This window comes from Lissotriton helveticus, chromosome 1_1, assembly GCF_964261635.1.
Source record: "Lissotriton helveticus chromosome 1_1, aLisHel1.1, whole genome shotgun sequence".
NCBI lineage: Eukaryota > Metazoa > Chordata > Amphibia > Caudata > Salamandridae > Lissotriton > Lissotriton helveticus.
This window is the reverse complement of record NC_136057.1, coordinates 343126517-343153237: the sequence shown is the minus strand read 5'-3', so window position 1 is coordinate 343153237 and position 26721 is coordinate 343126517. Positions and strand designations below refer to the sequence as shown.

General features: G+C 46.2%; 1 protein-coding gene across 1 annotated transcript in view; it reads right to left on the bottom strand.

Moving 5' to 3' along the window:
• The window catches only part of LOC144762216 (uncharacterized), a 498270-nt gene that overhangs the window by 4326 nt on the left and 467223 nt on the right, over window positions 1–26721 (bottom strand). Inside the window, exons 10-11 of the mRNA XM_078647367.1 lie at window positions 12418–12548; window positions 8510–8658 (exon numbers count right to left, since the gene is read on the bottom strand). Of these exons, the coding sequence (XP_078503493.1) occupies window positions 8510–8658; window positions 12418–12548 (280 nt within the window). The remainder of the gene's footprint in view (window positions 1–8509; window positions 8659–12417; window positions 12549–26721) is intronic.

Below are 26721 nucleotides of genomic sequence, written 5' to 3'. Positions count from 1 at the left end.
AAGAAAACCCTCATAATAACCAGTGGTACAGAGGTTTGAAGGACATTGGAAAATAAATCCTGGGAGGTACCTGACGCATGATTGGAAGAAAGTGCCCTGGAGTCCTTGGTTGCAGACATTGCTCAGAAGAGAGCATGTTAGTGGGTAACACGCTGGGACCAGCACTTAGGATGCCCATGGATCCTTACCTTTAGGCCACTGCCTGTCTCCAGAGCACCCCTTCAGATGGTCTCATTGTAATGAACTGATCACATTTGCAAAAGCTCTGATTCAGAGTTTCACAGTCATAACAGGTGCTCTTACAACCTCCGCTTGCGCACAATATTGGGTATGTTTTGCACTCGATTAATATTACCATTGAGGTAAATAGCTGGGAGTAAATTGCACAAACGTTTTTCTGCTGATTTTGCACATTGTATTACTCATAGCGTACAGTTTTGTGAGTGATTTTAATCCAGGTAGGTGGTAATTGCACTAGTAAAACTCAGGAGGAAAATACTCATCTTGCAATGGAAACACGGTGCAGAATATGGCGTCAACACAGTTTCTGTCCAATATTCAATTTGACCCAACACAGAATGATGGATTAGAATGTATGAGGCAAACTAGTCATAGACCTTTACTAACCCCTTTGCTGCTTGCCAGTAGTGCATTCTCCTTCAGATACTTCTGTTGGGGCACTGATACAGATATGAATGAGTGATTGCCATTTGCATGTGTGTGCTGGAGACTGTATGTTCTCTAGAGGCTTGGACTAACAGTAGAAGAGTCACTTGGACCTACTCCATCTGAAACGAATCAGTCTAAGCATATTGCAGATATGTATCATGCCAGATGGGTGTCAGAAGATCATCTATTTGTGCGTATCTATGAGTCTGGAGATTTAAGGTTCCTTTGTTCTTTTGCAGAGCTCAAGTGGGGGTGCTCGCTGTGGTGTACACTGGCAAAGGCTTGAGAGGGAGGGTATGGTATATATATTGCATACAAGCACTACCGGCTAACAAGGTATTGGTTTAAACCATTCTTTTACTATACAGGTTGTGTCACACTATCCCTTTGGTAGTGAGGAATCCTACCAGACTGCACATGGATGGATGGATGGATGGATGGATGGATGGATGGATGGATGGATAGATAGATAGATAGATAGATGGATGTATCTTGACAGGTGGCCTTGCTAGTGTGGATGAAGGAGAGACAAGCACAGAACTTTGGTCATGTAGAATGGAGGCCTGCACTGGCACGGTGTCGGGTGATCTGGAAATCTTGAAGGTTATACTTTGTTCCAGGAATGTCGCAGAAAAGGAGCTAGAAATGGATGCAGGAAATGAAGTATGCATGAACAACAGAAAGAGTCAGTCTAGTGTTCGGGGGAATCGCTGCTTTGCCTCAGTATCAGTGGGTGCAAATGAGCAGACATCAATGATGAATGGTGGGGTCAGTGTTTGAAGGGAGGGTTCTTCCTGAGTACAGGATCAGTAGGACTTTATCCTGGAAAGCAGTCCTCTAAAGAGGAGGCGATCAGATATGACATTCAACTGTTGTAAAATGCGAGCAGCTTAAAGCGTGTAATCAATGTACAGCCAGGGTGAAGGGGCTAGTAATGGGGCTGTGTCTTGTGGAGGGTGATTGCCTGTATGGGGTAGAGGGTGGGATGGGCATGTTAATTCCCTACCTCCTTTTCCAGGAACCACATCATTTCTACACAATCACTGTCTGGTCAAGACACCCATCATGAATACTATGATCATCTTGCTAAGAAAAGTATCAGGATTTGTTGCAAGTTCTAAGTAACAAAATACTAAAGTAATCAAAGAGTCGGAAAGGTTTATCCAGATTAACCTAAATCTACAAGTGTATTGTATGTCATTGCATCTATCACCAATTTTGCACAATGCATAGTTCACCACCTCGAAACCCCTTGGGCCTCCAAGTACTAAAATAAGAAATAAATGTTAACTTAAGATAAATGTTGCTGTCAGCCAATAGTAGCATCATCCACAGTGAGGGTATGGAAAGTAGGTTCACTTGCCTTTATGTTTAATTAGTTGGTTGGTTGATAGCTTTATTTCGATATGCATATATCATAAAAGCATTACACAAAGATATATAAAACAGCACATCGTAAAACATAGACTGTACATTAAAAACATCAGGTAAAAATGACTATTAGACATAATAAGTAACATTAAAAATTAAAAAGGCATTAAATCGATATAGACAGTCTTTTTAAGCGGATCAACCAGGCCCATTTTAAAAATTTAGAAACAGCACAAACAATGGGGGGAGCTGTATCAGTCAATAAAATACGTAAAGCCACCGAATGCTGTCGAATACCCATCTCTCTACAAAGTGGTTTGAGCCAGTGGGATCTGGGGCGCACATAATCCGGGCATTCAAGGAGGAAGTGTGCCACGGTTTCGGGTCTGTCAGTACATAGGGCACAGTTGCGTGAGACCTGTTTGTTCAAGTTCCATCTGGAAAGGAGATCGGCTAGGGGTAAGGTCCCTAGTCTAAATTTAATATATAGGGCCCGATCCATTGGGATGGTAATAATGTCCAAAAAGGGTTCAAAGGCAACAACATCTTTTATTCTCAGGTATGCTGCGGTGGAATTGCAGTGATGCTGATTGCTGATGAGCTTTGAGGAAACCCATTCCCAATATATTTTTTTCAGAGTCTCCTTCGGGGGAGCTGAGTATGTGGACCAGCAGGAACCCAATCCCAGGTCCCCAAGCAGGTGTTTAATGTCCCTAAGCCATTTAATCTTCTGCCAGCCATCCGAATGCATTACCTCTACCAGCCCGCCTGCATAAGATTTTAGTTCCGGGACCCTCCACAGGCGAGCCCACAATAAGAGAGGCCGGAGGCGGGCCAGATCCTTGATTGGTTTACAGCCCGCGTCCATGAGCACCGGAACTGTCGGGGTGCTCATCGGGATTGCCATTAGGTCCTTAATAAATTTATTCTCAGCCTTAGACAGAGACTCCATGTTACCCAGACCCCATAACTCTGCTCCGTAAAGTGATGCGGATACTGCTCTAGCCTTGTATATATCAATTATCGGAGCTACACAGTGTTTAGATGAATTATTATACTCCTTTAACAAGGCTCCCCCCACCCTTTTGTGACCCAGAGTCATTTTGTTAATGTGGGGAGACCAGTTCATAACATCACTCAAACGGATTCCCAAGTAATCAAATTCTGATACTTTTTCAAGAGGGATAGAATTCAGGATGGGGGGGCGGCCAAGTTTCCTAGGGGGGTGCATGATTAGGTACTTCGTTTTGTCCACATTTATGACAAGTCCTCTTTTTACACAAAAATCCTGAAACCGGTTCAGGAGCTTCTGGAGGCCTTGGGGCGTTTTCGAAATGAGAAGGGTGTCGTCGGCAAACAACAGGGTTGGGATCTTAATGCCACCCAAGATGGGGGCGTCTGCTGGTTCTTCAAGCAGATGCTCTACCACCCCATTCACATAGAGCGAGAATAGGGTGGGAGCTAGAACGCAGCCCTGCCGGACACCCCTCTCAACCCGGATCTTATCAGTCTTCTCCCCATTCAAACCCCATCTAACCTGGGCATAGTTGGCGTTATGCAGTTTCATGAGGAGGTTTAAGATGTAAGGGGGCATCCCAAGACCATACAGCACCCTCCAGAGTTCCTCCCTAGGAACTAGGTCAAAGGCAGTCTTCAGGTCTATAAAGGCCAGATAAAGACTGCCTTTGCCCAGCTCCACCACCTTCCAGTATAGTAACAGGAGTCTGAAGACTTGTTCGATTGTTCCTGTGCCTAAGCGAAACCCAGCCTGCATCTCGGACAGTATGTGGTTGTCATCCACCCATGAAAGAATCCTCCCCAGAATTGCTTTTCCCGCCACCTTCTGGGTCGAGTCTATAAGGCTTATTGGCCTGTAATTACCTGGTAAATCCCGGCTACCCTTTTTAAAAATTGGGACTACCTCTGCCCCTTTCCAGGACTCTGGCACAGATCCTCCCTCAATAATGGCATTTAAAAGTGCAGAGACCAACACCCCCCATTCACATGGATAAGCTCGAAGAAGGTCCCCTGGTAGCCCATCCGGCCAGCTGCTTTTAGTGGAGTAAGAGTTTTGATCAGGTTCGTAACCTCGCGTGCAGAGAAAAGATCCGTGTCTCTGTCCAGAGTATAGGGGGGGAGGATAAAATGATCATTAAGTGTGCCTTCAATAGCACAATAGAGAGCCAAAAAGTGGTCAAACCACGCCTTGGCGGTGATAGTACAAGTCCTCAAGGTGTCATCAGGACGGTTCCTACTACCCACCAAGTCCCAAAACCCTTTGGCATCTCTCCCTCGACTGGCAGTCAAAAGATCCTGCCAAAAGTTATCCTCCCATTCTTCCTTAGCGGTTTTTTGGCAATGTGAATATAACCTTCTAGCCTCCCTAATCCTGATTTGAGATTTAGATTTAACTGCGTCAACAAGCAGGGTCTTTGCCTCCCTGCACTTACGGTTAAACCAGCCTTGTCTAGCCCGGGGACTTGGTCTCTTCCCATTGGTGCTGCCTGAAACAATAAAAAGCTCGCTAAGAGCCAGAGTTAGGTTGCAAAACCTGGCCGGCACATCCACCAACCCACTCCCCAGAGGGTCAAGGTTTTCTAGGGCTGCAGCTAAAAGCTGCGTTATAGAGGATATTTTCGCCGCTGAGAGCGACAGCTTAGCCCACTTTAGCCGTCGACCGCAATTAGATACTACCGACATGTCCGGGACGGGAGAACAAGGAGTTCTGCTACCTATACCGTCTAGGCACCTATGGGTCAGGGTGAGTGAAAGAAGATTATGGTCACTCTCTACAGAGGGTATAATAACCATATCCTTTACCATGCTCCATAAGTGGGTGTCAAGAAGGAAATAATCAATTCTAGACGTATGCGCGGGCCTATTGTATGTGTGGGCTCCTTTTTTGTCAGAACTAGTCCTACCATTAAGGGCCCTCAGGTCAAACTCGATTGTTATGGAATTAACCTGGAGCACCACTTCCGTCCATTTTTTAATTGGGCTAAGCTCTAGGGCGGGTATGCCCCACCTATTATCGTCGACCTCCTGATCCTGTAGAACTTCAGGGCCAAGAGGCTCGAAGGTGCAGTTGAAGTCGCCCGCAACCAAGGTGCGGTGCTTATGTGGAGAGGATCGAAGCAGGGCCTCCAGGCGGGTTATAGTGGGGGATTCTCTACCCCCCTTCATACCTCGGGCATAAATATTGAAAATATTTAAAATAACCTGACCCTTTGAATTTTTCAATGTGATATTAAGGAGGTCCGGACACTGGGTATCATGCTCCTCCACCCTACAATTAAGTGCAGTGGCTACCCAAACAAGGAGGCCTCCCGAGGGACGACCCCTACCAGTCTCTAGTTGAACTGCCGGTATATGGTGGGATGAATAACCCGCCTTATGAGAGGGCTCCCTGCACCAGGTTTCCTGGAAGAGGCATATGGAGTATTCCTCCACAAGAGCGTTCCAGTCAGGCGGGGCCAATTTCCTGTCCAGGCCGGCCACATTCCAACTGAGAACCCTAACAAGTGGGTCCGTCACAGCCGAAATGCTACCGGGCTCGACAGGGCCCACCAAGTCTGCATCTCCCGTAGGAGGGCAGGCAATGGTGGGCTCAGTTTGGACCATCACCACCCCTGCTTCCCATGTATCACCTGGAGCCACATGCTCCCCTGAAGTAGGCAGTAGGTCATTTCTTAATACAGAATTGGAATTTCTGGAGTTAGATGTTACATCCACTCTATTAATAGTTATACCCCTAATATTTTCCTGGTGATCAAGGGATTGTCACCATCCCCTCCCTAGATCTTGCCAACCACCCGAAGTGTTAGTAAACGGGACAATAGTATGATTATAGTACTGTGGGGGTGGGACTGCTGTAACAATCCCTGGCCACAAACAACTTAAGGGGCCATTTTGCTCGTTAAGCAAACAGGTCGAAACACTAGTGGGACGTGGGTAAAAGAAAGTAAGGTCAACAATACCAATTCCTCCTTTACTTGTGCACCAGCCCTGTCTTGTTAGCCATCCTACCACCCTTGGATCTTGAAAATTGACCACAATACAGTCCCCCCCAGGCTTTTGGCGGTGGAGCCTATCCAATCTATTCGTCTCACTCCCAATATAAGTCCATCAACTTCCCCTGGTAGAGGCCGGTTTACCCTTAACCAGTGCATAGCCTTGTTTGAGCATCTGGAAGGTTTCTCTCTGTCCCGGTGGAAGTGGTGGGACATTTATTAGGACTGCAACTAAGGGGAAGGAATCTGGGGTGAGGTTCATGGGGGGTTTCTTGTGTGGTGGCTTTGTCGGGGGTGGTACGGACGGTCTGGGGACAGTAGAAACAGGGCGGGGTATAGATTTATTTGCTAAAGATTGATTACCAGTAGGTAGGGCAGATGATAAGACAGTACCCTTTCTAATGCCCACAACGCCTCCTGCTACTACAGTGGCTGAAGTTTTTATGCTAGGCGACGGTTGTTGCGCCGCAGTCTGGGCAGGTGCTACAGTAACGGGAGGATTTGGAACAAGTCCCAGTGGTACAGAGTTAGGGGGCTTATGGGGTCTCTTCACTGCCGCACTATCAATCTTTGCAGGTAATGGAGAGATAGATTGTTGCCTTTGACCCTTAACTTGTGATGGAGCTTGAATAGTGTTCTGGCAATTGCTGCTTCCATCCAACCTAGCCTGAACTTTTATCAGTGCCTTAGTAGAAAAGAAATTGTCTAATGTTGCCTGCTCAAAATGGTCTAAGCGGTCAGAGAGCTTACTAATGCGTACCTCTAATGGGAGCAATATAGACCGTAACAACCTTTCTAAGTCAGGGAGCAGACTGCTCAGGGATGGCTGTTTATCTGCCGTTACCATCCCTGTGTCTGTAGGAATGGTAGAAGTAAGATCAGGACTATCTAGTGTTACAACAACCCCCTCTTGCGTAGTTTCCCTCCCACGGCTTACTTCAGAAGCAGCCTTACTAGAATGCATACTTTTGTTAACTTTTCTAAGTTTATGCGGTGGCTTAGCTGGAAGGCATTTCCTGGATAGAGTATTGCCTTTTCTTTTAAAACCTGGTTTAGGTTGGGTCAATGGAGCACGTACTTCGGCTGTACAGGTTATAATCTCTGTATGACTCACACAAGAAGGAATCAAATCGCCCACGTTACCCTGGTTCTCCTTATTAGTAGATACATCATGAGCTAAATAGGATACGGCAGGTAGATTTAGTGATGACAGAGGTGTAACTAGTGCAGGATAGATTTGTGCAGAGCGCTTATCCACAGGATTTTTTAGTAGTTCGATAGATAATCTCCGCTCTGCACGCCTCTCAGCAAGCGATATTTCTTTGTCAATCAACTGAAGTGGGCGATTGAAAAATTTATCCAAGGGACCAACAACTAGTTGCCCGGCATCGCCCGGTGGTGTCATCGTGGCGGTGCTACTTGGGAATTCCGGCATTCCTTGAGGTTATCAGCCCTTTTTCACCACTTACTGATAAGCACTTGTGTGGCACAGCAAGGCACTAAGAGATATGATGATCGTTTGGGATCAATGTCAGTGGGGTGGCCCAGCCCGGCCTCCCTCGGCCCCTGACGGCCACAGACGGTCCCGCCCTTGTCCCGGGCTTCTCCCGGGCGCGCTCCCGCGAAGCGGTGGAACTAGACTCCTTTAAACAACAAGTTCAGCAATCTCATTGGGTGATAGGCGGGTGGGCGTGGCCAGCGGGGAGAGCAGCCCAGGTGAAGCTGGTTGGGCGCGCAGGGACTCCTGGACACTGGAGTCCCTGTCTTGTGCTCGCAGCCCCGCCGACACACTCACCAGCCCCGCACTCCTCTCAAGGGTTAACCAGGAGCCAGCAGCGTCACGAAGCAGACAGCGGCGAGGCGCTAGGGTGATTCCTCCCAGCAGGGACACGTAAATAATCAGCAACAGGACCAAGGACCAAGTGGGTGCAAGCACAGTTCGCCAAAGGTTTCCCAAAACGCTGTGATCAGGATCCGCCTTTCACTCTGTTGGCGGGGGGCGTGGCCAGCGGGGAGAGCAGCCCAGGTGAAGCTGGTTGGGCGCGCAGGGACTCCTGGACACTGGAGTCCCTGTCTTGTGCTCGCAGCCCCGCCGACACACTCACCAGCCCCGCACTCCTCTCAAAGGTTAACCAGGAGCCAGCAGCGTCACGAAGCAGACAGCGCTGCGGGACCTGCGGAGCGGGTCCGGCGAGGCGCTAGGGTGATTCCTCCCAGCAGGGACACGTAAATAATCAGCAACAGGACCAAGGACCAAGTGGGTGCAAGCACAGTTCGCCAAAGGTTTAATTAAATACTTACCAAAAACATATGCTCTCTTGGAGTAGAGGCCAACAATGTATTCAGTATGGGGTGCATGAAAATATGTTCAACATTGGGGATGTCAACATTGTGCAGAACGATGCACCTAAAATGTAGCTTCTTTGTTCTTAGCGAAATGCATTATAACAGATACGCACCTTTTCCATACAAAGTTCCATTGACTCCACAGATCCTCCAGTCAAAATTATTCTGGCAGATGGCATGCAGATGAGTCTTGTTTGTGCCATGGAACAATTTCTTCTCAAGGACATTTCTTCTGTTCTGCTTCTTCATGGTCTCCTTCTGCCTGTTATGAGAGGCAAGATTGGAATGCAAAGGTTAGAAAAAACCATGTGATGTTGTTTTAGTACCACTTGTCAACCTTCCAAATGTGAATGGATAGGATGTAATGACCTTCATGCAAAGTTACGACTGTCTAGCTAGCTCCTCTTGAGACATGGGTTTCTGCCTAGGTGAGACCAGCTATCACTGTCACGTTTAGCTAAGACTTCTTTGCCATACCTATTCAGCCATTTCACTCAGGAATATATTTTCCAATTGTCCTCCTACCGCCAAGTGAACTCCCCTTTAATTTCTTGACTTCTTCCCAGTCCTAAACAGACTTTGCACATGTAAGGTTCATCATCTGGTGATATTCAAAACAAAAAAGATCTGACAACATCGAGCAACACCCATTTATTCTAAGTGAGACTGGTGTAGGGGGTTTCTACCTCACCCAACCTGTGCTACATCAGTTATACATTCTGATTCACAGGGCCGGACTGAGAACCAAAACTGGCCCTGGCAAAGAGCTCAGCTGGCCTCCCTGGGAGCGGCCGAGCTGTTTGCCAAGGCCGGTTTCGGACGATTTAGTTACAGTGCCGATTTTGCAGCTACGCTGCAAAAACGGCCCTGTAACAAAAACGGCCACCAAGGGCCCAAAATCGGCCTTCACCCTAGCGGCCCACCGGGGAAAGGCCCGGTGCCTGCTATGGCCAGTCCGGCCCTGCTGATTCAGTCCCCTGTGCCCATCTTTCAAATGTTTTTCTAAAAAAAGGGAAGAATGTAAATCAGATCACTTGTAAAGCGACATACCCTCAGTAATTAAGTGTATGTTTACCACAAAGAAAAATGTGTGGAGAAATGAGAAAGCACCTCACGTGCGCACCACCAGAGGAGCTACTGGCAGGTTCTCACCAGCTTGCCTAGGTTTTTATCATCATCAGTGACTTTCTCCTGTAGAAAAGAAATTTGTGTCCAGTAAGAAAAGTGTCAAGAGGTGTAAAAGGTGATAAATATATCACTAAAGAAAGCAAAAAGAGAATGAAGACCTTGTGAAAAACCAGAGACAGAATGTCTCAACTAGCCATAAAATTTAGCTAAAACTCACATATATGGTTACACCCTTTTTAATCCGAAGCATGAGCTTGCATCACATTAAAAACACAGCATGTTGTAAACCGTTTCAAGGAAGGCCAACATGTTCATTGCCTGTATGTCTTTGTGGCAAATTCGTCAGAGCCTCGAGGTCAGCAATCACCTCCCTTGACATCTGACATTGAATTACGAGTGACTAGTGGGAGCTACGGGCCCGTGTACCAGCTCCCACAAAGTCAGGAGGGTGTGTATCTCTTACACTTTAACCCCTCGAAAACAGCACCCACACGCTAGCTCAAGACAACCTATGGCTTCCTGGGTCCAGAGTTGTACACTGCAGTAACCATGGTAGCCCCATTTTAATGAGATATTGTGCACCCTCTGCCACAAGTCAATGATGCCACAGATAATAGCATTCAGCTTGTGCCATGTGGTGCTGCTTGACTTAAGACAAGGAATGGAACTGTGTTTTCCTGGGTTTTAATCACTGTGCTGTGGTGGCCCATGCCCAGAATCAATGAAGCTCTCAACCCAGCTCTAGTCAAAAATTAATAATACCAGAGAGGCCACAGTCACTAAACTACTGTGATCTACTTCTCCAGTCAATGCTGCCAGAGTCCCATGGCAGTCTTGGTCACTGTCAAGAGGCGCTCTGCCTGTTCGCAGAAAGAAACCACCACTCTCCACATAGTTCCTGATGCCCTCAAAATCTTTGACTACTTCATACTAATAGATGACTTGCCACACTCATAACTAATGATTGTAGCATTGTCATATGTTGTAAAACTGACTGAGAATTGATGACATAGGTGTTCATTTATGGACTGGCAGAGTGGGAGCAACCACCCTACCAAGCCCTCAGTTTCAGTTTTCTGCACCTTATTTAGAAGATTCCATATTTCTGACCACTCCTGGGTCACACTGGGAGAAGGTCCCCCTTATTTAGGGCAGGGTTTCTGCTACTGATTTTTGCTTCCTAGGATCACAATGCAAGGCATGGCAGTCTAAGGAAGGAGAATACTAGGATGGCTTTGATGAAGAGGGAGAAAAACATGTGCTCAATAGGGACATTTTTTCTGCTCTCCAGAAGGAAAGCCCAGCTTTGGCAGCTGTATTGTGCAGAACCAAAATGAATGCTGAGCAGGTTGCATCAACATGGTGCCTGTTTGGCATTCAGGTGGGTGGAAAATGTATGTACTAGACCTGTGGATAAACAACACAGGGAACCTCGTGAGGTATGTAGTGATCTCTAGATATCCTTGGCAGTCCTCTGCTGGAAATTTGGGAAGGCATAGGCCTGCGCAGACTTAGCAGCTTGGTGGGTCACTATCCAAGGGCTCAATGCTGAGCATAGTGCTGAATTGGTTTTACTCTTGTCTCTAGAACGATAAAATGGCAATCCGTATGGGCAATAACCCATCTCCTTCGTACCCTATGGCACAGGGTGCTGCACAAAGTTGCAAGCTTGCTCCCTTATGTTTAGCAAATGCATGAAGCCATTAGAGGACATCTAACATGAACTTGGCATTAAATACCACATGTTCAGTCATGGCACTTAGTTTTATCTTAAATTAAACTCTGTCGAGAATGTCTTTCATTATTAAATGTAATGATTAGGTCGGGAACTAGATGACATAACATAAACCCTGTCTCGACCCATCCACCCCTGGAAAACTCTTCTACATTAAAGTGGCTTCAGTGGCATAACGAAAAATTATGGGGCACCCTGCAGAATGTGATGACGGGCCCCTGATCCTCGCATATCTCATAGATATTCATTGGCCTTGGGTTGACTGGGGGCTCCATGAAGGGTTTGGTGTCCCCTGCACCACAGTGGCCGCAGGGGCCTTTATTACACCCCTAACTGGATTACCTTCCTCAAAACAGAAGGGATTTCAAGTCCAGTGATTAAAAATGCAAAATAATTGGGGTTCACACTCAACAAAAGGCTCTGCTACATGAGCAAAAAAAAGCTCTACCAAGGGAATATCAACTGATGAAGCTAAGGAAAATGAAACCATTCCTCCAATAACAAAATCCTAACACAATAGTCCAATCAATGTTCCTAAGGAGAATAGCTGGTAAAAATGTCCTACTAACCAGTCTCCTTAATTCAGGATAAGTACCAGTAAACTGGTTTTCATGCAGCTGCACAGCCAGTGGCCAACCCAGCTGTGACAATCAGACCAACCCTGTATAAAATGATCTTCAGTGGGTTCCACTTGAAATAAGATGTCAATTTAAACATTTGCTTCTTATCAACAAAGTAATCCTTAACATGCCAAAATATAGTTGACAGAAAATAAAACACGCCAGAGCAGCATGCATGTACAGAAGTAGCAAAGTAATGTGACTAGAATTACAAAGGTTCATTAAACACTGGATCCTGAAGAAAGATTTCTCAGGAGTGGAGCCAAAAAGGTGTAATTCCAGCCCCATATCTTTTGGAAGCCACTTACCATAAAAACTTAAAGGTTTAAAATAAAACTTTCCTACTTACAACAAATAGTTTAGGCTCTATGGATTTAGGATCGCTGCTTGTCAACGGTGTGCCATCCATATGTCCCTTTGAAGATATTCCCACTGAGTGGATCCCTTCTATCTTCTTAATTGTAGCATATTCTAAGTTATATCACTACAGAGCACATTGTTCAACAAGGACTGTAATAAAATGAAATATGTTACTTACATCTGATAGAACCTCCACAGAGTAATGTTCTGAATCCTCTGCACCTTCTGGATGAAGTGATTCGGCATGGTCAATTCGAAGGACTCTTCAATTTCCTGGAATTCCATGGAACACCGACTGATCTGTACCAACTGTATTGAAAAACATCTTTCAGAGTCTGCAAACTTGAGGTATTCTGTTATGAAATGACTCTAGGTTATCACGCATTCTGTAGCTGCTAAATATTCTTAACGTATGATAGAATGGTGTGCCTTTAAGGCCATCTTCTGACATTCCTGTTTTTGTGTATATGGAATACACTTCTTTTCACCAGCAGGAGAATTGGCTGCAAGTTTCTGTGTTGTGCTTTTCGATCCCTACATGTACACATCATGCTGCTTTGTTACTGAAAATAAATCCATATCTTCAAACTCCTAGGGATGCTCAGATGCCAAGCCAAGACCTAGAATCCAGGTTATACAGCTGAGGCAGTGCAGCAAGATCTCCTGAGAGGTGCATGCACGGATCATCCTTAGCTTAGGGAAAGGGTAAACAGTGGCCAAAGCAAATACTATGATGGCAAAAGAATACTGATACATTTATGTGTGTTGGACCTGGCCCTTTCTGCAGGATCAGCGCCAATGGTTTTGCTTTCCTCCTCTCCTTTTTGCTGAATTTGTTTTGTTGGCTTTACGACTCTGGGTACTTTACCACTGCTAACCAGTGCTAAAATGCATTTGACCCCCCACCCCCCAAAAAAGTGGTAGCACTAGCATATCCATATTGGCACATTTAATTTACTTATAAGTCCCTAGTAAAGTGCACTACATATGTCCAGGTCTATAAATTAAATGCTTCCAGTGGGCCTGCAGCACTCATTGTTCCACCCAAATTAGTAGTTCTTTAAACATGTCTCAGGCATGCCATTGGAGAGCGTGTGTCCGCTGCTTTAAACTGCCATGTCAACCTGGCAAGTTAATCCTGTTGCCAGGCCCAAACCTTCCTTTTTAATACATATAGGTCACCCCTAAGGTAGGCCATGGACAGCTCAAAGGGCAGGGTGTACTGTATTTAAATGGTTGGACATGTACTTTTAAGTTTTACATTTCCAGGTACTCAAAACCTCTTAAATTCGTTTTTCACTACTGCAAGGCCTATTTCTACCACAGGTTAACATTGAGGTTGCCTTATTACAAAAGGAGCTTAGGTCTGACTGAGGGGTTAGCCACATCTTCATGGACCAAGTATCAGATCACATTACATAGTGGCGGTAAACCTAAGGTCCACAAAGTGCGTAGTTTACCATTGGCTGTGAGGAATACGTAAAAGCTGAGATTGAAAAACTAGTGGATGTTGACATCATTGAAGAGATTGAATTATCGGAATGGTAAGCACCCATTGTTGTGGTAAGGAAACCTCACCAATCCATTAGGATCAGTTTAAACACATGCCAATTGCTTTGGCATCTGCATCTTTAGCAGGGCCGGTCTGGGAACAGCAATCAGCCCTGGCAGGTTGCTGCCCGCCCGCCCGGCCCTGGGAGCGACCTCCTGTAAGAAAAGCACCGCCGCAGCCACAAAACCGGCTCCCAACACTCCGGCCAACTGGGGAAAAGCTCGGTGTCCGCTACGACCAGTCCGGCCCTTACCTTTAGTTTTTCAGAGGTATTTTTTTTCATGGCTTAGAGACAAAAAGAAAAACTCTTACAGATATCAAACTTAAGTTTGGGATGGCACAGCTATCAGTTACAATTATACATATTTCTGTATCACACCAATCAGCCAACATTGCTTCATAGAGGACGGGGAGGGTGTGAAGGCACGGGGGAACACAGCTACCACCACGATATTCATTCCATTTTGTCCATATTTGAGACCATTTCTTTGGACATCCTCTGGGTACATAGACTGTTTTTTCCCTAAACATACACCAATCTCTGTACTGTTTCCATAAGGCCAGTGTTGGGGCCTCTCTCGCACCCCCAGTACGGCTACATTGCGTTTAGCTATCATGTGCCCCAAGTTCGCCCACAGTTTCCCTTTGCTGTTTAAATCCGTCATCCCCCAAACATTAAGTAAATACCTTCTGCCCTCCAGGTCTAATTCGTGGCCTAGCACCTCCATCATGCATTTTAACACACTATTCCAGAATTTACAAATAATCGGACATTCCTAAAAAAGGTGGGAGAACGTACCCTCCCCTCCACATTCTCTCTTACACCATGTGCCTTCTCCATAGCCCATACGGATCAGGGCTGTCTGTGAGTAATACATTCTATGCAATATTTTCAGCTGCACTAGTTTAAGTCTCAATGAGATTGCCACTTCCCTTGGAGACGCTAGTGCTTCCATTTTTTATAGGTTAAAGAGAAGAAATGCAGGCTGAAAGTAGTAGTGTGACTTACTTAGGTCAATCTATTGATGCTAATGGAGTGAGACCTCGGGAGAAGCTGGTGAATAGCATTGTCAACACTATGGTCCGAATAGTAAAGATAATTTGAACCCATTTCTTAGGGTGATCAAATTCTCTGCTAAGTGGATGAGAGCTCTTCTTGAAAAATCCAGCACATTTAATTGGTGCGAAATGTGCCAAAAAGAATCTGACTCCATTAAATGACAAATTGGCAATGCATACCATTTGAGTGGTTTCAATGCAGCCTGCAAGACTCTGATTTCAACCAATGCCAGTGCATATGTTTTAGGAGCAGTTTTCTCACAAATACAAAATGGTGAACAACTTATAAAGGCATATGCCTTAGGTACATTGTCAGATGCCGAACAAGGTTACTCTATAATCAAAAGGGAAGCTTTGGCAGTTTTATGGGTGACTAGGCATTTCAAAACGCCTGTATGGGGTAAACCCTTTGTAGTCAGAACTGACTATAAACCTTTAATTCATGTATTTTCTACCCAGGGTTCATGAATATCACCAAGAATTGCTAGATGGGTGGCAAATTTACAAGAGTATAACTTTGTGATGCAATTTGTGCCTGGGGCAAGGAACATTTTTGCAGATGCAGGTTCTAGGACCAAGACCATACCGGAAGCACATGAACAAAAGCAAGAGTTTGGGTGGATTGCAATTGGAGAGTGTTTTGATGAAAAAGCTGTTACTACCAGAGAATGGTTGGACACTGTAAAGGACAATATAGTCTTGTTGGATTTGAACAAGTGCATTAAGAATGGATGGTCTGCTGATACGCCCGGTATAAAAGACTATGTTCAAGTTAAAAATTAACTGAGTGCTGATGGAGTGTGAGAAGAGGGGTACATTTATTCCTCCTGTAGTACTTAGGATTAAGATTGTTAAGTGTGGTCATCAAGGCCACCTAGGGAGAAATAAGATGGAATTGTTTTGGTAGCCTGTTATGGAAAGGGACGTGGAAAGTGTTGTTAAAGAGTGTTCATTCTGGAGTCACAGTGACAACATCTTGAACACCAACACACAGACTCTTCAGCCTGTTGCACATCCTGTTAGTGAATGGCTTAAGATAGTCAAGGATATTAGGGGTCTTATTGATATACTAGGTCACTGTTAGATTTGGGGGTCTCTAGTTGGCACAGGTAGGTACTTGTGACAAATAGGGACCCTCGCCTCTAGTCAGGAGAAGATTACACTCCTAAAATAACCCCTGCTCACCCCCTTGGTAGCTTGGCACGAATAGTCAGGCTTATTTCAGAGGCGTTGTGTGTTAAGCATTTGTGACCACAAACAGTAACCCAGTGACAACACTACAAATAGACACCACACAGGTTTTATATAAAAAATAAGTAGACTGTATATAGAGTTACCACAAGACCATAAACGACAAAAATACACAATACTATTACTTTAAGGTGGTAGATTTGAGCTTAGTTTAGTTCAGTTCTTAGATGTGACACTCTGTGTCAATGTACCTTAGGTTGCGTTGCGCTGCCACGACAAGCAATGTCGCAGCCAGGGAAATGATGCAAAGTTCAGGTACAAAGAAATAAAGACGTGAAGATCTTCCAGATGCGGCACGCTTCTCTGGGATGCAAGGAGTTCTCGGTTCGATGCCTGGACTGCAGCGGCGACAACCTTGTTCCGCAATTCGACGGCAGCAGCTCCAGTTGCGACGCTCTTCTCCCACGATGCGTGAAGCTTCCGCACAATGCGACAACTACAGCTGCGACATCCAAGGTGCAACGGCAGCAGCTCCGACGGTGGTGGCTTCTCGGGGATGTGACGTGCTCTTCTTTGATGTGGTGCAGCGCGACAGTTCCAGCGGCGACACCCTCCTTCAGAGTTGCGACGGCAGGCACAGCGGCGGCGATACGCTCCAACCTCGTTGCGAGATTCTTCTCCTGATGCGGTGCAGTGCGACAGCTACAGCAGCGACACCCTCCTTCGGAGTTGCGACGGCAGCAGCAGCGACGGCGACACGCTTCCTCTTCGTTGCGGCACTTTTAACCAATAATCTGCAACACCCGCACAACACCAGGCAAGATGTATGAAATCCACCTCCTCATCCCCACACCGTTGGCATTTTGAGTCAGCTCGTAATCCAAATCTATGTAATCTCATCGGCGTATGATAAGTTTGATGCAAATATTTAATATGTATTATACGTAAGTTTCCATTGGGTGTCAGTAAGCTCGTCATTGTTCCTGTCGTGGCCCATTCCTCCTCAGTAAGTGGAGTGTCTGAGCATGCGTTTCATTTCTGTATGCGGTGTTCCCTATATCGGTCTGTAATTCTACATATAGTTTGGACACCAAGTGTTTAGGATCGGGGGTAGTGAGCAGCAGTTGTAGTGTCGCCAATTTTTGCGGTTCTACTGGGTATGTCGGATAAAGTTCCTTTATCGCCCGTTGTAACCTGTAGTATGTGAATTTAAATAGCATTGTTTGGTTATGCACATACGACATATCCCCTAAAGTTTTAAATACCCCATTGTGGTATAGGTCCCCCATTGAATCTATACCCACTTGTCTGAGTAGCTCCGTTCCCACCTTCTCTTGTGTTACTGATATGGCCGGGTGATGATGCAGCGGTAGGTCAGGGGCATATAGCGGACGTTTGTTTGCTTTACGTCCCATCAGCCGCCAGGCCTCATTGGTTGCGTCTATAGTGTTTATGTCTTGCTTAAAGTAGTGGGGCCTTTTGTGCGTAATTATTGCATCTAATGGTATTGGTAGAGCGTCTCCTTCTTCGATTGCTACATGCGTAAGGAAGGAGATTTTGTTATACCAGAGGTGTGCATATTGGGCCTGTGCGCACAAATAATACAAGAAAAAATCAGGTACTTTGAACCCACCCCGCGAGTGTGGTAGTGTCAGTGTGTTTAACTCAATTCGGGCCGTTTTACCTGCCCAAATTAATTTCAGCGTCACAGTAGATATTCTATGGAACACCGCCATAGGAGGTTTGATAGGAATGTTATTGAATAGTTATAACAGTTTTGGCAGTATTACCATTTTCACAATTGCCATCCTATCAGCTATCGAGAGGGGCAGTTGGATCCACCTCTCTATTTTCTCTTCTAGAGCTGTGATTACTCTTCCATAGTTTGTGCCGACAACCACCTCAGGGTCCCTATGAAACCACACTCCTAAATATCTCACGGGTTCTGACTGCCATTCTAGTGGGTAGTCTGTTTTTAGTGGTTGCGTGTTATCTGTTAGTGGTATTACTAATGATTTAGCCCAGTTTATTTTGAGACTGACGCCCGAGTTTGTCATATTCCTGCAGTAATGTATTCAAATTCTCCGCTGGATTTCGCACATATAGCAACATGTCATCAGCGTACAATGATATGTGCAGCGGCCTCTGTGGAAATTGTAATGATGTCCCTGTCGTATCTTACAGGCCAGCGGCTCTAGTGCTATGGCGAATAGCAGAGGGGATAGAGGGCATCCCTGCCTAGTGCCCCTTGCTATGGGTATTGCCTCCGAGATATAGTTATTAATCTTTATACGTGCTGTGGGTGCAGAGTATAGTAATTTTACCCATTGTAGGAACAGTGGGGGAAAACCCATTCGGTGCAGTATTGTATGCGGATAAGTCCATGCTATGGTGTCAAACACCTTAGCGGCATCTAATAATATTGCGGCTGCTTTGGTATTAGGGGTCAGATAGTGCGAGACCGCAAACAGCGTTCTGGTATTGTGAGACGTGGAGCGTGTTGGAATGAAACCAGATTGGTCAGGCAACACTAATTTAGTCATCAGGGGTTGAAGCCTGTTAGCCAATAGTTTAGATAATATCTTGGTGTCCACGTTTATTAGTGAAAGTGGCCTATATGATTCGCAACATTCTGGGTCTTTTTCAGGTTTAAGAAGCGCTAATATCATAGCTTCCCTTAAGGTTTGTGGCAATATAATTTTTTCGTGTGCATCACTGAGCATTGCCACGATATGTGGGGCTAATTGGTCCACATAAGCTTTATAGAACTCCCCAGTATAACCGTCGGGACCAGGCTCTTTTCCATTGGGCAGCGATTGAATAACTTCTGTGACCTCCTCCACTGTTATTGGCAATGAAAGATACGTTCTCTGCACATCTGAGAGCCAGGCAATTGCTATATCGTCGCAATATTGCGCGATTTCCTCACCCAACGCTGTGGCTTTTGCTGTATATAGCTTCCTGTATGTGGACACAATTTCTTTCAGTATTCCTTGATTGTCGTGCTTCAGTGCCCCACCAGAGTCCCTAATTGCTTGCACCATTGGAGGTGGCCTCTTTGCACATATTTTGGCTGCCAATACTGCGCCCGGTCTTCCCCCCTCACCGTATCTTCTTGCTATTTGACGTTTAGAGACATATCTGAGTTCCTCTCCAGCGCTTTCTTGATATTCTGATATTGCTGTTCTGATGTTTCTTAACAGTGTGGCGTTCTGTGTTTCATTATACTTAAGTTCCAGGTCACGTATCTTGGCCTCTCGTTTAGCTAGCTGTTGTCGCAAGTCTTTTAAAATTCCTGCATTCGTGCTTATGCAAATCCCCCTGATGGTAGCTTTGAAAGCTTCCCATAGTAGCCCTGGGTCTTCTGTGGTGGGTGCATTTAGTTCAAAATATTCAATGATTGCTTTCCTAATCGTTTCAGAGTATAGCGGGTCTAGTTACGCCTTCCCATTGAATCTCCAACTAAATGGAGGGGGTACGTAATGCGGTAGTTTAATTCTTAGTACCACTGGATTATGATCTGACAGTGTTTGGGGTAAATGGGATACAGAGTCTACCCATAATGTTACATCCGGGGAGCCCAACCAATAATCTATTCTAGACCAACTGCCGTGTGCCGCTGTTGTATGTGTTGCCTCTAATTGCGTTGGATGCCTCATTCTCCAAAGATCTTTTAGTTGCTTATCTAGCATAATGTCTTGCAGTTTTCTTAAAGCCCGTTTGTGTGTTTCTGTCGATGTAGTTGATCTATCTACTCCTTCATATAATGCAATATTGAAATCTCCTCCCCACACCAATGGTACATCCGGAAGTTTGTTTATTTTCTGCCATATTGTATGATAGAAATCAGGATCGTCTGTGTTTGGTGCATAAATATTGAGCAAGTTAAGTCTCTGCCCTCTAAGTGTCCCCATTATTGCTACGTATCGCCCCTCTCTGTCATTGTGCACTTGTTCTACCTGGAAGTTTAAACATTTTCGGAATAATATGATAACCCCTCTCGAGTACGATGAGTATGCAGCCCCATGTACAGTTTCTGCCCACCTATGCCCTACACGATTCTTGGTTTTTAGGTCAATGTGCGTCTCTTGGAGAAATGCTATGTCGATGTGTAGTCTCGTGAAGTAGGCCAGTATTTGACGTATTTTCTTTGGGTTTTTGAGACCCCATACGTTCCAGGTTATAAAATGTAGACTTTCCGACATTACTTTCTCAGCCATTCCCTATCCTTGCTGTATGTTTGTTCACCCGCTCGTATAGTTTTCAACATTGTTACATTATGTACATCATCTTTGTATTAGCAGCAACTCGTGTTCTCACACCTTGGATTATGGCAGTTTTTCTCAAATGCAGCAGATCATATCGACATTCCCAATACCCCCCATCCCACCCCCCACCCACTTTAGCATCCCAATCATGCCAAAGACACTCCCTTTCGATAACATTCAACTTGTCATAACTGAGGTAGGGGAACACCCTTTTGGGGGGTCCACCCAGGTCACACAACTGCATTCCACATAGTGGATGTGGCCAGGTCAACTATAACATTGCAAGTACCAACAATTTTGCTTATATAATTAAGACGATCTGCACAGTGTTCTACTTTCACATCTCCAGTCGTTTGGCACCGTAGAATACACTACTCTCCTCATTTTGCTATGTGAATAGTTTACAGAGTTACAGCGTGCTTTTGCAGTACAATATGGTTTAGTGAACTAACCTCTAGCCAAAGTTCTACACGCCGTTGAATCAATTCAGTGATCAGTTCCGCTTCATTGCTAATTAGCCCTGTCTTCCATACTTGTACGGTTGTTTCCACAATTTCTCCGTGCCTCGGTCATTTCGACATATATTCAGCACCCATGCAGTGTCTGTCTTTGCGGGATCAAAGGTGGGCGCCTAATTACACCTTTCTGCACTTCAGGCGTGTTATCTATGCAATCGCTTCTATATACAGTGCGCACTTTTTCCAAGTATATTTCACCACATGTACTTCCTCTGTGTTTCAACGTATATAACCATAAAGAAAGAGTCTTAGTTTTGCGTCTGTCTTAGTTACTGCTTTACTCCTCCTTACCTATGAATGCTCAGTCTGATTCTTGCTGCTGTTCGACCCTTCGTTGTTCACGTCGCCGTTGGCCAAGTTTCTTAATGTAATCCTGAACTTCTTTCGGCGTTTGAAATACCACGTTTTTATCGTCTCGTGTGATCTTTAGCCGAGCAGGGTACAGCATCGCATATTCTATTCCCAATTCGCTGAGTTTTTGCTTCACAGTTGCAAATTCCTTGCGGGCTATTTGAACAGTCATCGTGAAATCCGGATATAATTCCAGTTTGTTGTCCTGATATTCGATGTTTTTCTTCTCCCTCGCCATTTTCAGGATGATATCTCTGTCTCTATAATTTAGGAGGCGGGCGACGATAGATCGTGGTGTCGCCCCTGGTTTCGGTCTCGGCGCAAGAGATCTCTGAGCACGTTCGACTATGAATACTGTGGACAAAAGTTCTGCTCCAAAAATGTTTCGGATCAAGTCTTCTACGTAGCTCTCCATTTTCCCAGTATTTCTCAACTCGGGTATTCCCGCGATTCAAACGTTATTTCTCCGGGATCTGGCTTCTAAATCTTCTGATGTATTTTCAATGACCTCCAGTAGTTTATCCATTTCCGAGCATTTCTGCGTGGTACCGTGTGATTCATCCTCCACTGCAGATAGTCGAGCTTCAGCTTCCACAAGGCGTTCGCCATGCTTGTCTAACTTCGCCGCCATGTTGTCTACGCGTTGTGTTATGTATCTAACTTTCCATGTACATCCTGCAGACTTTTTTGGATGGCTTTGAGGACTTGTTCCATACCATTTGCCGGCATTGTCTCATTGTCCATTTCAGAGTCCGAGTGCGCTGTTGCTCACTTCGCGTTCTTTTTAGCCTCTAATGTCAGTTTGGCTTGTAATTTCTCAGGTTTTCCCATGGTATGTCTGGCGCTACTTTCCTAATCAAGATTACGTGCGGATTTCGCTGACGTTTCTGTTACCCACTTATGCTTCCACAGGTGTAGTTTTAATCCATCACACACGATATTCCTGTCTCTACTGCTGCCAGTCTGTAGCCGTCGATGGCTGCCGAAGGGTGTGATGAGTACTTCTGCCCCACAGTAGCACCTATATTGCAGACCTATATTGCCAGTTAAGAATAAGCCTTCTTCTGTTGGGTCTACTGTTGCACTTTCACCTTGATAGTGCTGCGCGTGTAATGTCTAGCGCGGTATTTGGTGTGGCCGGAAGCAGCCATATACACGATCACCTCTACTCCCACAGCATCAGCAGGTACCTTCTTCTTGGGCAGCTAGGTGTTTCGCCTGGCAATCGAGATCCCTGCCTGATTGTTTTATTAGCCGCTGATTGTGCCGCGTGTCCTTAGTTTGTAGCCACTCATGTGCCGCTATGCAGAATCATTGTCGTTTTAACGTATATCAGCTTCCAGAGGTCTACACGTGCCCCTCTAAACCTCCACAATTCGTCCACTCATTTAATCTATAAGGCGTGCATGTCTGATCTTCCCGCATTTCACCTTCCCGCTGTATTGTGCCCTCCTGGTCTCAGCCACACACTTCTCCGCCTTGAGAGCTCATTTCACTCCATGGGTGCCGCCATTATGTGCCCCGGTTTTGCGCCGTTTCTTTTGCCCAGCTCAGGTCGTAATTCAGCGCACGATTTGTCCCAGTATTTATTGCGGGCTGCTTCCTGTTGTTAGTTGAGCTTATAGGAAAATTAGCGCTATTTACCGTTGCAGTTGCAGCGCCCTCCATCACTGCTGTTCGTCCGGTCAATTGTCCCGCTGTGTGCCGCCATCTTGATGGGCATGAATCTCCAGTCCCGTTTCTCTACTGCCGCGATTTTTGCACGTAGTGTAGCTATTTCGGTGTCTTGGATTCGCTCACTGCGTCCATGGCATATTCCGACATCTACTGCTCCCTTCAGATGTCGGTTTGGTGCTCGCTAGCTGTTCTTTAATGCCGCCTCTGTTCCCTGGCCGACGGAGCTGTCTCAGGAGGCAGCCATTCCGCTGTGCGTCCTCTAGCACCCCCCTACCAAAGTGGCATTCTGGTCATACCAGCGCTTCATCTCCTCCTGGCTGACTTCCAGATTCGCCTCAGCGAGTTGCCTGAAATGCCTAGTATGGTTCCGGAAGGCCAGCATGTAGCTATATACATCCTGGGGCGGTTTCCTGGGAGATTGCTCCCAGCCTTCTTTAGCCAAAGTCAGAGATCCTCTGACTGGGTGCCCATAGAGAGTTCAAAGGAACTGAACCCTAGAGATTTCTGTGGCACCTCACGGTATGCAAACAACAGGCATGGCAAGAGGACGTCCCACTTACGCCTCATGGGTTCCTCAAGACCCATAATCATGTCCTTTAGGGTCCGGTTGAACCTTTCAACCAGCACATTTCCTTTGGGGTGGTAAGGAGTGGTGAACTTGTAGGTTACACCACACTCCTGCCACAGGGACTTCATATACTTGGAGATGAAGTTGGTTCCTGGGCAGACACTACCTCGCGAGGGAATCCTACTTGTGAGAAAATTCCCATCAGTGCTCGTCCCACCACGGGGGCCGTCACTGTCCTCAGAGGTATGGCTTCTGGGAACCGGGTGGCATGGTCCACCAAGACTAGGATGAACCTGTTGCCCATGGCTGTCTTGGGGTCCAGTGGCCCCACAATGTCAATCCACATCCGCTCAAAGGGGGTACTGACCACAAGGAATGGCTGGAGAGGAGCCTGTGGTTCCTCCCACTCTTTCCACTTGCCTGGCAAGTCTGACAAGTCCTGCAATGAGTATCAGAACTCTTGCGCATTTGGGGCCAATAAAAGTGGGTGACAAGCCTTTCAAAGGTCTTGTCCTGCCCCAAATGTCCTGCTAATGGCACATCATGAGCCAGGCCCAGTAGGAAGGCTCTGAACTTCTGGGGTACCACCAGCACACGGCTGACCCAGGTTCAGCAACCTTAGGCTCACTATACAGGAGACCATTCTCGCAGTAGATCGAGTGTGACCCTGACTGATCACCTGCTGCCTGGCTTGCAGCCTGTTGCCGCAAACCCACAAGAGAAGGGCACTCTCTCTGCTCCTTGCAAAATTCCTCCCTGGAGAGGCCTCCTTCTTGCTGCCAATGGGTCAGCTCATGCAGGTCCCCCAGTTCAGCTACTTGCTCCCCGGTAGGCTCCAGGGCATCCCCCTCAGTGTCTACCTCCTCCTGGGCTGTGGGAACTTTGGGGGCTGGTTTTCCGCGCCCCTCGCCACTTCTATCTAAGGCAGGTTCCTGGGCTCCCTCTCAGGCTCCAGGACCTCTTGAGAACCCCTACTGACTGACATTGACCGGGTGGTCACACACGCCCAGTCAGGCAGTCCAACCATCTTCAAGTGAGTTGTTTTCTCCACCTTTTCCCAGGGGGGACTCTCCAAATCATTTCCCATCAAACAGTCAACAGGCATGGCGGGCCTCACAGCTACCTGAAGAGTACCAGAGACCCCCCCCCCCACTCAAAGGGAACCTGAGCCACTGGACAATGACTCTCTGTGTTGTCGGCATTAACAACTCGGCAAAATGCATGAGGGACAATCTGCTCTTGAGTCACCAGGTGACACCTGACAGCTGTCACACTGGCTCCTGTGTCTCTAAAAGACTCCACCTTTTGGCCATTGACGGTCACTCGCTGCCCATATTTCTTAGTGTTCCTGGGCAGTTGAGCTTCTGAGACCATCTCACTGTCTCCTAAAGAGACTAAGGTCATCTGTGCGGGACCCCACCCACCTGGGACATCAATCTCCTCCCCCAAGGCTACACTAGCCATCTGCCGGGGCGGAGCACTAGTGGGTGCTTGTTTACCAAACGGGCAGCACCTGGTATCATTCACCTTATGGCCCAGGTCACCACACTTGTAACATTTCAGGGGCCTGGCAAGTGGGTGCACTTGCCCAGTCAGCATGACAGTACCAGACTGCACACAGGCTCTGCAATGGCATACCTTAGACACATTTTACAAGGCTGCTTCTGTGGGTGGCACAACCAGTGCTGCAGGCCCACCAGCAGCATTTGGATTACACACCCTGGCACACTCAGTGCACTAGACTAGGGTCTGACAAGTAAACCAAAATAGCAAAACATGGAATCCCTAATCCACACATCATTTTACAATAGGGAGCACTTGCACTGTGGCACTGGACAGCAGTGGCATAGTGCCCAAAGCATCTAACACCAGCAAAAATACATGAGGCAACAGAAAAAAATGAAAGGGAGACCCCCGCCAATGGTGCCAGGTCTAACAGTCACCATAACAGATTTGCCATAGTGATGATGGATTACTATTCAAATGGTGTGAGGTTGAATTCCTGAGAGAGGTGTCAAGCAAATGAGTTATAAAATTCATGGAGAAGTTGCTTATTAGTGAAGATTATCCAGAAGAGGTTGTATCAAACAACAGTCCTCAGTTTTGTTCTCAAGAGTTGGATACATATTGAGAGGGGAGTGGCTTGACGCCAAAGGAAGATGGTGGACACTCTGTGAGCTCTGACGGACTGGCACAGGAATAGTCCATTATTTGTGAGCCTGACCATCGCCATCCATCTGAATAGCGATGCTAGAACACCTGACATTCATCTGGTTGTGCAGAAGCCGTGCCAGCACCGAGTTTCGGCGGTATTTTCAGCATCCCCGCTGCCGCCTCAGACGCGCCCGCCATTTTGCGGTACGCGCTCCGCATTCACCCGCCTCATTGAAATGCAGCGGTATACGTACTCCGCCTATTAATACTTTCAACCTCCTTTAGCTTGTCTTTTTTGTTATATATACATTTATGGATGAGGTTTGCTCTACCTGGCCATGGCATTATTGTTGTTATGCTGCACATTTATTTTAGAATCGACCATTGCTCTTTTATCATGAAGCGGTCGCAACGTAACTCAATCCTGAGGTGTTAACGACACGCTGCTCAACTTGATATTTTGTCTCCCTTAATTTCATCCTATTTGTATCCGGTACGAAGCATCTCCAATGCTCTGAGGTAGTGGTGCACACTTCCCGCATGTCAGTCTTTTTTTGAGCTTCCTCCAACATCTCAGTTTCTATCTCCTAACTTTTTAAATCTGAGGCTTGCTTTACCTACACCGGCTGCTGTTGTTATGGTACCGCTTGCTCACTTTTGAATCAACCGCTTTTCTCTTCATACGAGTGTGGTCGCAACGTTGGTCATTCCTGAAGTGTTGAAGCTGCGCACACTGTTTAACTTAATTTTCATCTCCTTTATCACTACCCATTGTATGGGATCTCATTGTTATAGCCAGTAATATTTCTTTTTCTTCAGGACAATTGATATCCAGACAGTATCAACCCATTTATTCTCTATTGCGCTGTCTGCTCTCCATGTCCGTACTATTTCTGGATCTTTTCTGCATTGATTTTTGTGCTATCAATTTACTCACAATTGTCTCAAGTCACTAATGTTCAATTAATGGGGAGGTTGCAATGGCTCTCTTCCTCCACTTCATCTCCATCGAATAGGCTTATCAAAAACTTTACAATCTTCACTAAGTTTGCTATGATGGAATCAGCTTCTGCTTGCTCATCAAAGCCTGGTACACCCTCGCAGTCGCTGGTGCCTATATCAACAAATTCGGTCAAGGTGATCC